This window comes from Spinacia oleracea, chromosome 6 (genome assembly GCF_020520425.1).
Source record: "Spinacia oleracea cultivar Varoflay chromosome 6, BTI_SOV_V1, whole genome shotgun sequence".
Taxonomy (NCBI): Eukaryota; Viridiplantae; Streptophyta; class Magnoliopsida; order Caryophyllales; family Amaranthaceae; genus Spinacia; species Spinacia oleracea.
Genome location: NC_079492.1, coordinates 119162789 through 119176606, shown reverse-complemented (window position 1 = coordinate 119176606; position 13818 = coordinate 119162789). Strand labels below are relative to the sequence as shown.

Genomic DNA, 13818 nt, shown 5'->3' with positions numbered 1-13818 from the left:
TGATGATAAAAAATAAGGAAGGATGAAAAAAAAATGAAGAAGAAAATAGGTTTTGAAGAAGAAATTATTTGAAGGATGCTAATGACAAGGGCATTAGCAGAGTATGTTGGTGACAAAAAAAAGATTCACAAAGAGAATTTTGGAGTTTGCTAATGACATGAGCATTAGCTGTGATTGGTGGTGACATGAGCACCACAACAAAAGAAAAATTTGGAGAAACAAATGCCAATGGAGAAAATGTAGAAGAAAATATTTTGAAGAAAATTTTAAAGTTTGCTAATGACAAGAGCATTAGCGGGATGATTGGTGACATGAGCACCAATAACAAAATAAAATTTGAGGAAAAATTTCAGGAGATAACTGGTGACATGTGCACTAGTGAGATAGTTGGTAACATGGATACCAACGAGAAAATGATCAAGACTAATAAAAAGGTATCGAGAAGATAGAGGTTGGTAACACGGGTGCCAACATTAATGGAACTCAAGCGTTCATGTCGATTGGTGGTTTGTGACAAGTGCATCAACGAGATTTTCGAAATATGAAATATTTTTAAAGTACAAGATTTTTCTAGATTAAGGGGAGTGTTAGAGGTTACTCTAGAAAAATCTACATGAGTAATGAAAAATCAAGTGATGGTGTATCTAGAAGCATCTAGGACATGTGATGTGGAATTATGTAATATTAGATAAGGTGTAAAAAAAATCTAGAAAGTAGGATACACCAACTATAAATAAGTTGTATGCATAAGTTGAGAGGTGAGCCAATCAAGAGAGCTCCCACAAAATATGAGGGGTAGAAACAAGTGTTCTACCAAAGCAAATAGTGTTGTACAATTCTTATTTATGTAATGCAATGATAAAAATACAATTTTGTTATATTATTCGGGTCCATCAAAACTTCTGCGTGCGTCCTCAAATTTCTATCAGGGTTTGAATTTGAAGAGGTGAAAGAAAGATTCAAATCAAGATTCAGATTATCAGGGTTAGTGTGGTTTGAAGTTGAAGAGGCGGGAAAAGAAACAACAAGATCGTTGCCGTTTGAAGTTGCAGAGGGGAAAGGAAGACCAAGTTGAAGATTTAGATGATCATCGTCGTTTGAAATTGAAGAAGAGAGAGAAAGACCCAGTTTAAAATCAATACCATTATCTTTTTCATGGATGTTCTTTCTCTTCCGATTGTTGGATTCATTGTTGTCCGCCATTATTGATTTAACCAACGTAACTCACAAATACTGATCGGTTAGGGTTTTTGTTTTTTTGGAGAGAATTAATTTGTAATTGAAATCTTGGATACGCATTTCATCCTTTTATACAAATTACTACTGAAACCATTAATGTCGGTGGTCAATTCTTCCTTTTTTTTCCTTTTTTTTAATTAAAATTAATTTCAAAACTAACAATTACTTATAATTATTGTCTAAACGATTAAATGAGGTGGTTTATTATTTACATTTCACCCGAACTCCGAACTTCCAAAGTATATATTTTATTATTCCTTGATCACAAAAATAAATTAATATGAAAATAACTTTTGCACTTTAAACTTAAAAAAAGAAGAAAAGGATTTACCATTTTTTTATTATCTCTTACAGTGATATATTTGAAATTATCACAAATTCATTATTTGTGATATTATGTACTCCGTAGTCAATTAGTGGTGTATAATACTTCCTCCATTTTTTTATTATTGCACCATCTACATTGGGCACAAGAATTAAGAAAGGTGGTAAAAGGTGAGAGGTTGACAAAAATACCCATGTGATTAAGTACAAGTTGTAGGTAAAGAACAAGTGGGGTTTGGTCCCCACCACCCATACAAGGATAAAAATGTCATTTCATGTAAGTAAACTTACTAAAAAAGGAAATGGTGCAATTAATATGCAACTTCCGAAAAAGGAAAATGGTGCAATAATAAAAAAATGGAGGAAGTAAAAGTTAACTTAAAATTTTTAAAATTTAACCTTATATATATACATATATACGTAAATTTATTTATCTGGTTTTAGTGATAATATATTTTTTTTTTTTTGGATAAGTCAGAGTAGATTTCATTGCTTGAAAAAATCAGATTACAAACAAAGTCCTAGGCCAGAGAGACTAAGGAACAAACAACATGACAACAGTCATAGGGAAGAAAAGAGAAGAAATAAAGCCTAAACAGTGCATTTGCTCTTCCACCAAATCTGGTCATTTGTGCTAGATTGCTTAGCACCTATATGAGCTAATCTGTCAATCACACTCCTCTGAATGCATCTGATAGTAGTTGAGGGAGTAGGAACCTTCTGATTCCAGAGAGCATCATTTCTTGCTCTCCATAGATTATACACAGTAGCACTGACAGGAGTGTGTATTGCTGTCTTTTGAAATTTGCTGCACTTGCTCTTCCATTTAACCCACCTCAGCAGGCCCATATAATGTACTTTGCTAGTAGGAATATCTAGCCATTCCTCAACCCCCTGTAGACATCTTCTACTGTATTCACAGTCAAAGAAAAGGTGTGGGTGAGTTTCATCTTTTGCCTCACAAAGCAAGCATGTAGTAGTGTTACAGACCCCAATCTTATGTAGCCTTTCTCTTGTTTGCAGTCTCCCTTGGACCATCAGCCAGCAAATCACTCTAGTCTTGGGAATAGAGGCTCTATTCCACACTGCAGATCCCCAAGGGACCTTCTCATGCTGTTGAACCAACTTCTGGTATACCTTCTGGATAGAGTATTTAGGCATTTGATCCAACTCAGCCTCACTAAACAAACTCTTTAGTTTCTCCTTCACACTACAAATCTTTCTCCAGTACCAACCACTATCAGCTTTTGGCTGATAATTCCACCAACCTGCAGTCTTAATGTAGATTGCATTGACCCATCTAACCCACATTGTGTCCTGTTTTCTAGCTATAGCCCAAACATATTTCCCTAAAGCTGCAATATTCCATGCCTGAACTTGCCTTATTCCTAACCCCCCTTCCTTTTTAGGTCTGCAAACTCTATCCCAGGCAACATAACCTGGTTTAGAACAGAAGTAAGTGCCTTGCCATAAAAAGGCTCTACAGATAGCTTCAACATTTTTAAGCACATGTTTGGGAAGGATAAACACTTGAGCCCAGTAAGAGTGGATGCTTAAGAGGACTGAATTGATAAGAGTTATCCTTCCTGCAAAAGACAAGTTCCTAGAACTCCAAGTCTTGATTCTTGCCATCATTTTATCAACTAATCCTTCACAATCAGCATTAGTGATTCTTTTAAAGTAAATAGGAACCCCTAAATACCTAAAGGGAAAAGAACCCAAGGCAATCCAGAAAAGTCCACTACCTGCTGAACTACCCCTGTTTTCATACCAGCACAATACACAGCTGACTTTTGAATGTTAGCCTTCAGACCAGAAGTATCAGAAAAGAGTTTGAAACCTTGGAGAAGCAGCTGAATAGAGTGAAACTCACCTTTGCAGCATAAGATGAGATCATCTGCGAAGCAGAGGTGAGTCAACTTTGTAGACCTACACCTTGGATGAAATTTAAAGCAGCCATCCTCACCCACCTTGTATAGAGTTCTAGACAGATATTCCATACATACTACAAACAATAAAGGAGACAAGGGATCCCCTTGTCTTAACCCCCTGCTGGAAGCAAAATATCCTTGAGCTGAACCATTTAGCATGATTGAGAATTTGGGAGTTGTAACACAAACCATGATCCAATTAACAAACTGAGCTGGAAATCCCAAAGCAAGCAGCATCTCTTCCAAGAAATCCCACTCAATTGTGTCATAAGCTTTCTGCATATCTAATTTGATCAAGCAACCAGGTGATGCATTCTTCCTTCCATATTGTCTGACAATTTCTTGACACATCATTATGTTATGCATGATAAATCTACCATGCACAAAGGCCCCTTGATTCTCAGCTATCAACATAGGTAGTACACATTTCATTCTCTCACAGAGGATTTTTGTGATGCATTTATAAATTACATTGCAACAGGATATGGGCCTGAATTCAGTAACATTTTTTGGACATTTTGTCTTGGGAATCAGAGTGATAGTAGTGGAATTAATCTCTTTTAGGAGTTTTCCAGTGTGGAAAAAGTCCAGAACAGCCTTTGTTACATCCTCCCCAACTATGTTCCAGTTTTCTCTGAAAAAATGGCTCCCAAACCCATCTGGGCCAGGGGCTTTGTCACCATTAATAGAGAACATAGCATACTTGACTTCCTCATTAGTGACAGGGGCTAATAATTGGTCTTTCTACAGCTGTTCAAGTGTTGGACCAGCATGCACAATATCAATCATAACATGACTTCTACTAGAAGCTTTAGTGCCCAAGAGATTCTGGTAATACTCCAGAAAAGCAGCAGACACAGATGTTGGATCACACACCCACTTACCATGCATATCATGGATAGCATGCACTGTGTTATGAATAATTCGAGCTCTAATGCTTTTATGGAAGAGAGAGATGTTCTCATCTCCATCCTTTGCCCAGGCTTCTTTTGCTTTCTGTTTCAGGAAAGAAATATAAGCAGCATGCATCAATTTATACCTCTTAGCAGCTTCAACTTCTCTATCAGCAAGCTCACTATCACCAGGTGCTAGGTGAAGATTCTTCTGACACAAATCCAAATCTTGCTTAGCTTTTATGTCAGCAGCATGGATATCATTGAAACCTGTTCTATTCAGCTCTTTAAAAACCTCTTTCATTCTTTTTAGCTTCTGAACCACCTGATACATCAGAGTACCAACCACACCCTTTGACCAATTCACCTTGACCAGATCAGTATAGCCTTCAGCATACTTCCACATGACAAAGTACCTAAAAGGCTTCTTTGCAATGTTATCACAGGGGTACACAGCAAGCACAATAGGACAATGATCATATTCTCCTTTAGACAAAAAACCAGCTTCAGCATTAGGATAATTCTGAAACCACAAGTCATTAGCCAGAACCCTATCAATTTTAGAAAACACCCTAGCCTCCCCTGCTTGTTTATTACTCCAAGTGTAGAAGTGTCCAGCAGCTTTAACATCTTCTAGGCCACATATATCTACACAATTCCTAAAGGCAACCATTGATTGATGCCTCACAGGAGCTCCCACCCTTTCATCTATATTTAGAACACAATTAAAATCACCCAGAACTATCCAAGGCTTGTGCACACCAATACCCAAGCCACACAGATCCCTCCATAGATCCTCTCTTTCCTTGCTCTGATTAAAAGCATAGACAAAAGTACAGCAAAAATCCACACTCCCACTTTTTGGACAAACCAAACAATGAATCAATTGACTGGTAACTTTCAGAACACTAAGAGTGAAAGCATTTGGATTCCATGCTAACACAATTCTCCCTCCCTTACAGCTGCTACTGTTGGTAGTGAAACACCAACCATTAAACATATTAACATATAAGGCCCCCATTTTTGTATGAGGCACCTTTGTCTCAAGGAGACCAACTAACCCAGCTCCATGAGAGTGAATAAAAGCCTTCACCTCATTTTGCTTCCTCTGGGTGTTGATCCCCCTCACATTCCAACTAACAATCCTATCCATTGTGACCAGGAGAGTCCCCCCTCCCAGAAACAATGTTCTGCAACATCTCCTCACCTCCTACATCATCACCCCCAAGTTGATCCTCACCCCCATCATCCTCCACTGTGGCATTATCCACTGTGGCATCATCAGTGTCTAGCACCTGGAAATGGTTCACAATGGGAATAATTGGAGGTCTTTGCTCTCTCCTCCTACTAGATTGCAACACAGTTTGGAACCCACCATTCTCAGGCACCAAAACAGTTCTGGTAATTGGTGCAACAACAGGTGCAGCCTGTTGTCTAGGAACCCACATCTTTCTACTACCACCCTTCCTGCATTTTCTGGCATCATGCCCCATAGTCTTACAGACAGTACATACCAGTGGTTTCCACTCATACTCCACATCAATCTCCACCATCACCCCCTTCTCATTTACAAACTTGAGCACCTCAGGAAATTCTTGATCTACAAGCACCTCCACCTGCACCCTAGCAAACTGCAATTTATCTCTCTTTGCAGTTGCATTATCTACCCTTTTCAGTATCCCAAGCTTCCCTACTATCTTGCTCAAACTTCTCTCCCCCCAATACATGAATCCCAACCTGTGCAGTTTCACCCAGATTGGGATAGATCTCAAATCCTCCTTTGTGAAATCCATGTCCTGAGTCCAAGGCTTCAGTACAACTGGTTTACTATCAAAAAAGGGTCGAGTCAGTTTTAGCACAGCATCTCTATTCTCCATTGTAGCAAATCTCACCAAGTATACCCCCTTTGCCCCCAATACCACCTTGTCCACCCCCATATTCCTCCAAATTCTTCGAATGAACCCTTCCATGACATGAATAGGGGGATTAGCACCCACCACATAGCACATTACAGCAAAGTTCCAATAATCAATTTCCTCCTGAATGTCCTCTAAATCAATAGTCACACAATCCCCTGTTTCCAGATTATGGAAAGGTATGGATTGATTCAAAATGTTCTCAGTATTATGTGGAGTTGCTTCAGTATTAACAGTATTATGTGCAGCTATGTCAAAATCAGTGTTCAAGTTACTCCTTATATCCCCAAATTTAATCGGAGAAACAGGGTTACCTTCAATGTCATCCACCCACGCAATCGGCCTCGAGTTCGAGTGAATGTGTGATAGCCACTCAGAGAAATCCCTTCGTGCTGATGACTGGTGTTGCAGAGCCAAAAGCGACGCCGCCGGAGATAAAATATCCCCAAAACCGCCATCTCCAACATTCTGGGTATTAACAATTAGTGGCGCCAACACCTCCCTTTCCTGTGCAAGGTCCTCCAAGATTCTCGCAGATGATCCAGTAGCTTGTGTGTCACTTCCATTCTTATCGAGGTTCGAATTTGTTGCCTTCATCCGAGCTCTAGCTTTCCTTGCCATGGCGTCACTGCTAAACAGGAGAGAAAAACTAGAGAGAGAAACGCGCGCCCTCTTGAACCCTCATTTTTAGTGATAATATTTTTATTTTAATAAAAAATATTTTTTCAAAATCACTGTAAAAAATTTATTGTATGCCTTATGCGTGAAAGACCTTTTGAGTATATTTTATTATTTATTGGTCGCAAAAATAAATTAATAGGAAATTAATTTTTGCAATTAAAAGAAAAAGAGGATTTACCATATTTTATATCGCCTACAGACTACAGTGATATATTGGAATTTATTATAATTCCCGTCAAAAAAATAGGAAATATATTATTATCATTATCGTCGTGGTTTATTATCTCGTATTTTATTATATTTACGTTCAGTTATGCTGATCAAACCCTTAATTGTAATAATCTTATGGCTATCTTTATACATTACACGAATATGCATTGCTTATCTCAGAGGACAACTTGATTTTAATTTTATGCTTAATTAACTCTAATTTTACGTTGGATGTGTGGGTATACAAGAAAGGAGCGTTTGAGGAATGAGCTTATTAGGAAGAAAGTAGGGGTTGCACCAATTGAGTTTAAGATGATGGAAAATCATGTAAGATGGTTTGGACATGTAAGCAGAAGATAAAGTGATGCCCCGGTTAGGAGAATAGAAGGGTGGAAAAGTGATAGAATTGCAAGGGGTAGGGGAAGACCTAAGAAAAATTGGAGGAAGGTGATTGAGCACGATATGAGATTTCTTGGAATTTTTGAGGAAAATATGACGTTGGACAGGACAGAGTGGAGGGAGAGAATATACATTGATGACTTCATTTAACTTATACATCTTAATTCAATGTTTATGATTTTCTCTATTTTTATTTTTACTTTTATTTTCATTTTTAAAATTCTTTCAATTTTTTTTTAATTTGAGATTCTAACACGGAACCAAGACGATTCCAACCGCCTAAGAAAAATCAACCAAATAATTTAATGTATTTGGTGATAAACCTATAGAATGAAGCCAACATTAATGAGAAAAATGACAACAAGACACAAAACGGACATGAAAAAAAACGGATTAGCGTTAAGATTTTCCGACATGATTAATTAACCGCATCAATCCAACACGACACGCTTAATTAAACAATTGGGATTAGTGTTGAGGTTTTCCACCCCGCTAAATATTAAACACAAACTCGATCCAACACGTTTTCCATATCTACATTCGTTTGTTTGATACGAAAAATTGAGGTCTCGAACCAAGACAAAAAAATCGTATGATGTGATTGATGATGTGGTAGCCCGTAGCTGTATACAGATAATGTGACAGGTAAGAGAATGAGAATGAGAATGAGAAAAGAAAGACAATGCTATTCATTTGGAAATTAGAGATTCATGATAGACATAAAACATCAAAAGAAACGAAAAAAAGAAGTTAGAAATCAATTGTATTCTACGTAGCAGTTACAATTTGCAAAGGGGGTTTTTATTCGACGTCCTATTTCGCTAAAAACGTCCTCGTTTTAATGACAAAAGTACCATGTTACCCTTATAAAAATTAACCCCTCTTTCCTTCACCTCTAACCTCTCACCCCACCATTCAAATCTGAAAACCTCCAACCACCACTCATTCACGGCCCACCACCTCCAACCACCCCCACCATTAACGCCCAACACCTCCACCATTCAAGTCGACCACCACAGCACACACCGCACTACACCTAAGGGGAAGCTTAGAGCCGGCGAAGGGAGGAGAGGAAACGCGGCGAAGGGAGGAGCAGAGGAAACGCGGCGAGGAGGAGGAGAGGGAACGCGGCGAGGAGGAGGAGAGGAAACGCGGTGAGGAGGAAGTAGAGGGGATGCCGCCGAAGAGGAACACGATGACCCCTCCGGCCACGACGACGCGTGCGGCACAACGTCAGGTATAAATCATTTTTTTTTTCTCGAACAGGGGTGCCGCCCAGAGATGGCGGCCCCTGACATGTGAGTGCCGCCCACCGATGGCGGCCACGACAATGGATTTTTCGCGGCGGCTGACCCATGGTCGTGGCCGCCATCGGTGGGCGGCTCTCACATGGCAGGGGCCGCCATCTCTGGGCGGCACCCCTGTCATTTTAAAAAAAAAATTGAATTTAATTTTTGAAATTTAATTTCTGAATTTAATTACTAAATTATATATATATATATATATATATATATATATATATATATATATATATATATATGTATAATATTTATTTTCTGAATTTATTTTCTGAAATTTAATTTCTGAAATATTTGTTTTAAAAAAAAAGTTATAAAAAATAGTTGTTAAGAAATTCAGTTATATTTACTTATTCATGGAAGGAGGATGATGATATGTTTGAGGATGATACACTATATTTTAAAAAAAAAATCAGTTATGGAATTACTTGATTTTCTAATATTTTTGTTATATTTTGATGTTAACGTTACTATTATTATGGTAATTTAATATTATAACATTTTAGCAAATTCACGTTATTAATTCACGTTATTAGTTATTATAAATGTTATAAACGTTATAAATGTTATTATAAATGTTATAACGTTATTACAAATATTATAAATGTTATAAATGTTATTTAAATGCTATGAAGGTTATTATAATTGTGTGAATAAATATAAATATGTTTTAAGTTATTAAAATTAACGTTAATGGATTATTATGATTATAATTTAGTAATGATTAATATTATACATATATATATATATAATTTAGTAATGATTAATATTATATATATATATATATATATATATATATAATTTAGTAATGATTAATATTATATATATAATGTATGTTCTAATATATATGTTATAAGTATAGTAATTGACGAATAACATTGGTTTGATGCGAGTTTGTGTGAATAAATAATTTATGAAAAGTGATTAAAATTAAAAATGAAACTAGCTAACAAATTTCACGTTTGATGAATAATAGAGATTTCCGGAACTCGTTCAGGGAGACGTTAGTTATGATGTGGATGGTGTCGTTGACGGATCTAGAGCCAGACATACGAGAAGTCGTTGTGTAAATGCTTCGGTTAGAAGGGAGAGAGGTGGTTTGGGATCCACTTCGCAACAGACGCAGATGATTTACTCGCCTCACCATTCATTGGGTTACTCGCCACCTCGTTCGATGGGTCCTTCGTCACGTCAATCGAGGGTTGACCCCACTCAGCAGGAGGATGATGATAGGTTTGAGGATGATGGATATTGTGAGGTTGATGGGGACTTTGACGATGATTCGTGCGATGAAGAGGACGCCGAGGGGAGGGACACGCGCACCGAGGAGGAGGACACGCGCGCCGAGGACAGGGTCACGCGCGCTGAGGAGAGGGTTGTCACGGGTGTTGTTCCACCCAATCGCTCTTCGGATCCTGTTATTATTTAGAGACGTGAGGGTAAATTTGTTCGTAGCTCTGAGGGGAGTTCGGCGACCACCGGGCATAGCCGTCGAGATCGCAGGGTTAGGGCTAGAGACGATTCTGTCTTTACTGGCCCAATGGGCGGAGGTCCTAGACTTGGTAGCCTGATTCCTAGCTATCCGGCTCACGTTGCTGCGTGTCTATGGGATGGCACTTTAGATCGAGGTAATCTTCATTGCCAGTGTAGATTTTTGGTTTGTAAGCGGATTAATGACTGGTTCTATCGCATGAGTTGTGAAGTGAAAGAGTAGGTTCTTCGTTCTTCGGTGAGTCATTTGCCTATGATCATGGCTCCCCACATTGATGCTCCTTTGATATCTGCTTTCGTGGAGAGGTGGCAACCGGATACGAACACTTTTCACCTTCCATTTGGAGAGATGACGATCATGTTGCACGACGTTCAGGCGATACTGGGGATCCCTATTGATGGGCGTGCATTGAGTTGCTCTGAGACAGACCATGAGAGGTCCTTGATTAGTCGGGTTGGTGAGTTACTTTTGGTTAGAGAGGAGAGCCTTCGAGGGGCCCATTGTGTGAAAGGCGGTGTGAAGGTTTCCTCTATTTTGGGAAAATGTTCAGCGTCGGGTAGGGATGAAACGTGCCAAGTGACTGGGTGGTTGATGTCTACTATTGAATGTTGTTTGTTTACTGATAAGAGTAAGAGTCGGCTTTCTTCAAAGATCTTGCTTGATCTCGATAGACTGGATGATGTACCAAAATATTCTTGGGGATCGGCTTGTTTAGCTTTTCATTACCGCCAGCTAGGTGTAGCTTCACGGTCAGAGTCACGAGGTATCGGAGGTTGTTTGACGCTTCTACAGGCGTGGATTTATGAGCATTTTCCTTGTTTCCGACCTCGCTCGGTCCGGAAAGATGTAGGACCTGATGAACCTCTAGCATCGAGTTGGGTTTATGCTGCTGAGAGTAAGGACAAGTCTAGATTGGTTTCGTTTCGTGCTAGGCTGGATAGATTGACACTAGAGGAGGTATTGTGAAATTCATTTGTTTTATCTTTGGTTTTGTTGTGTTTTTAACATAGTTATAATAATAATTTGTGTTTTAACTTAGGTTGTGTGGACGTCATTTTGCGACGACCCCGCTGTTCAGTGTGAGAACTGTTTACATGGGGCCAATATGTTATCGTGATATCGGTGAGATGTATAACCCTGATCGTGTTACTAGGCAGTTGGGGTATATGCAGCGTATTCCGCGGGATGTCCTGTTCATTGGCAAAGCGTATAGGCCACCTAACTTTAGGCATTATGAGGTGGATTTCCACGACTTGTCATATGTATCAAAGTGGTGGGATCGTTTTGCAGCCGGTTACTCCCCTTGCCTGATTCTCTCGTCTTTGACGCCTGTTCCGGAAGGTGTGCCTTACGCGTTTGATGAGCAGTACATGAGCTGGTTCCTCGAACGGTCTCATCCACACATTACTCCTGGTTTTGGTGAAGTTCCAGTGGTTACGCCTATACATGATCGGACTCATACCGAATATGTAAGTACAAATGCTCGTTTAATTGTCGTTAACCTTTTATTTATTTATTTTATGGTCGATTTCATTTTAATTTAATTCATATTGCATTGCAGTGGGTTGGCCGATATGAGCAAGTGATCCATGCGTTATTACAAGAGAAGAATGATCCGAGTCACCCGACTACATTAGCCGCTACAGAGTTAATGCAGGAGTGGAAGGTTGTTTGTGATAGCATGTGATCGTATGAGAGTTTCTATAGACTTTGTTATTTATTTCATTCTGTGGACATTTTATGGATTTTATATGTAATTTCGTTTTAGACTTTGTTATTTATTTCATATTGTGGACACTTTATGGATTTATATGTAATTTCGTTTTATGGACATTTTATTTGATTAACATGTTATGGAATTATGCTCAGAAAAAATGACTAAAGTAGTAATATTAATACTACATCCGCACTTGATATCAATTACAATGATTGCACTAATATTTGACCATACTTAAATCAATTACAATGATTGCACTAATATCTGCCCATCCTAAAATTAAACTCGTCGGAATATCGAGTCCAAGCTTGAATCCTAGTCTCATATCTTGATTCCCATTCACGAACGTTTTGCCTTGCCTTGCCTTGCCTTTTGTGTTTGGACGTTTTGCGATCTCTGGATCCCTAGAATTGTTTTCTCTCCTTCCACGGTCACATTTCAAGTACCGGTACATTCGACCATCCTTTCGCGTCTTTTTGTACGAGCTACCTATCAAGATGAATCCTAATCCGATAGCAACTCGCCTTGCCCAATTCGCCGCGTTCTCAAAACCATCAAAAATCTCATTTGTCACAAATCGATCACTATAGTCAACACCGTCACCACCATAATCCGGAAGTGGAACCTATTAAAAAAGCACAACATTGATATTTATATTTCTCTAATTTAAATTAACGCAAAGCTAAAATAATATTTATAGTAAAATAATTTCAATATTATTTTATTACTTAATGCATACGCTAAAATATTTATAGTATATAGCGTGCATTGAATTTATTTTTTAAACATCCTATTAATAATTTGACAATTTCCATGCCATTTAAATAACGAAATCACCAATTAAATTATATAATTACAACGTTGTTCATAACTTATTTTTTAACTCGACGATAAGAACAAATATATGTTTTGAACTTATTTATATCATTTGATAACATTAAATATACAAATATATGCTTTCAAATTATAATTATTCATTATTCATTAAGACATTATATAAAATATAAATTATAAAAAATTATAATTATTCACTTTTCATTAAGACATTATATAAATTATAAATGAATTATATGAAAAATCACATTATTTTTTAATCTACATTAATAAATAAATAAATAATTTTTTTAAAAAATAATTATAACAATTTATATTTTTAAGTAGCCTACAATTCCCAAAAAAATAGTAATAAAAAAAAATTCAGAATTTTTGGGCCGCCCAAAGATGGCGGCCCAAACCATGTACGGGCCGCCATCTCTGGGCGGCCCAAAAATTAAAAAAAAATTTAATTTTCAAACCTCCGACGACGATGGTTCCATCATGAACGACGACTACGACGTTGAAGGAGCGAAATCGTCCATGAGGTGGTCAGCTCAAGTCGGTGGTAGGTGGCGGTGGACCGGTGGAGGGTGGCGGTGGTCGAGATGGTGGTTGGAGCAAAGAAGAATTAGGAATGCCAGAAACGTTTAGCAATTGGGGGCTGCCGGAAAAAATAAGTGGGCGGCCGGAAAATTTAACCGGGGTGGGGAGGGCTGCCGGAAAGTGGAGAGTGAAAAATTGAGGTGAAAACTTAAGGTGAAAAGTGAAGTGGGGTTCTCTCTTTTATAAGGGTAACATTGTACTTTCACCTTAAATATTGCATGCAATTTTAGCGTATGCGGACGTCGAATAGCGATACACTTTGAAAATCAATCGAACTTTAATTTCTTGGCAAAATTTGT

At 38.1% G+C, this 13818-nt stretch overlaps 3 protein-coding genes across 3 annotated transcripts; 2 read left to right on the top strand and 1 right to left on the bottom strand.

Annotated features, from left to right (window-relative positions):
• Positions 1 to 4238: 4238 nt before the first annotated feature.
• Positions 4239 to 5408, bottom strand: LOC110793451 (uncharacterized). The gene has a single exon (XM_021998325.2). The coding sequence runs from the start codon at positions 5406 to 5408 to the stop codon at positions 4239 to 4241; it is 1170 nt and encodes a 389-aa protein (XP_021854017.2).
• A 5233-nt stretch (positions 5409 to 10641) lies between these two features.
• LOC110793452 (protein MAINTENANCE OF MERISTEMS-like) lies at positions 10642 to 11349 on the top strand. The gene has a single exon (XM_021998326.2). It carries the CDS (start codon positions 10642 to 10644, stop codon positions 11347 to 11349), a length of 708 nt encoding a protein of 235 aa, XP_021854018.2.
• Positions 11350 to 11477: 128 nt separating this feature from the next.
• On the top strand, positions 11478 to 12173 carry LOC130463537 (uncharacterized). The gene is made up of 2 exons (XM_056832697.1): positions 11478 to 11852; positions 11945 to 12173. Exons 1-2 carry the CDS (start codon positions 11478 to 11480, stop codon positions 12068 to 12070), a joined length of 501 nt encoding a protein of 166 aa, XP_056688675.1. The 3' UTR covers positions 12071 to 12173.
• The last annotated feature ends 1645 nt before the right edge of the window (positions 12174 to 13818 follow it).

Bases quoted from the DNA above. Each gene is read 5' to 3' on its own strand.
- LOC110793451 (XM_021998325.2), bottom strand. From the start codon at position 5,408: ATGGGGGCCTTATATGTTAATATGTTTAATGGTTGGTGTTTCACTACC.
- LOC110793452 (XM_021998326.2), top strand. From the start codon at position 10,642: ATGGCTCCCCACATTGATGCTCCTTTGATATCTGCTTTCGTGGAGAGG.
- LOC130463537 (XM_056832697.1), top strand. From the start codon at position 11,478: ATGGGGCCAATATGTTATCGTGATATCGGTGAGATGTATAACCCTGAT. The intron at 11,853-11,944 runs GTAAGTACAAAT...ATTGCATTGCAG, and splicing joins ATCGGACTCATACCGAATAT to TGGGTTGGCCGATATGAGCA.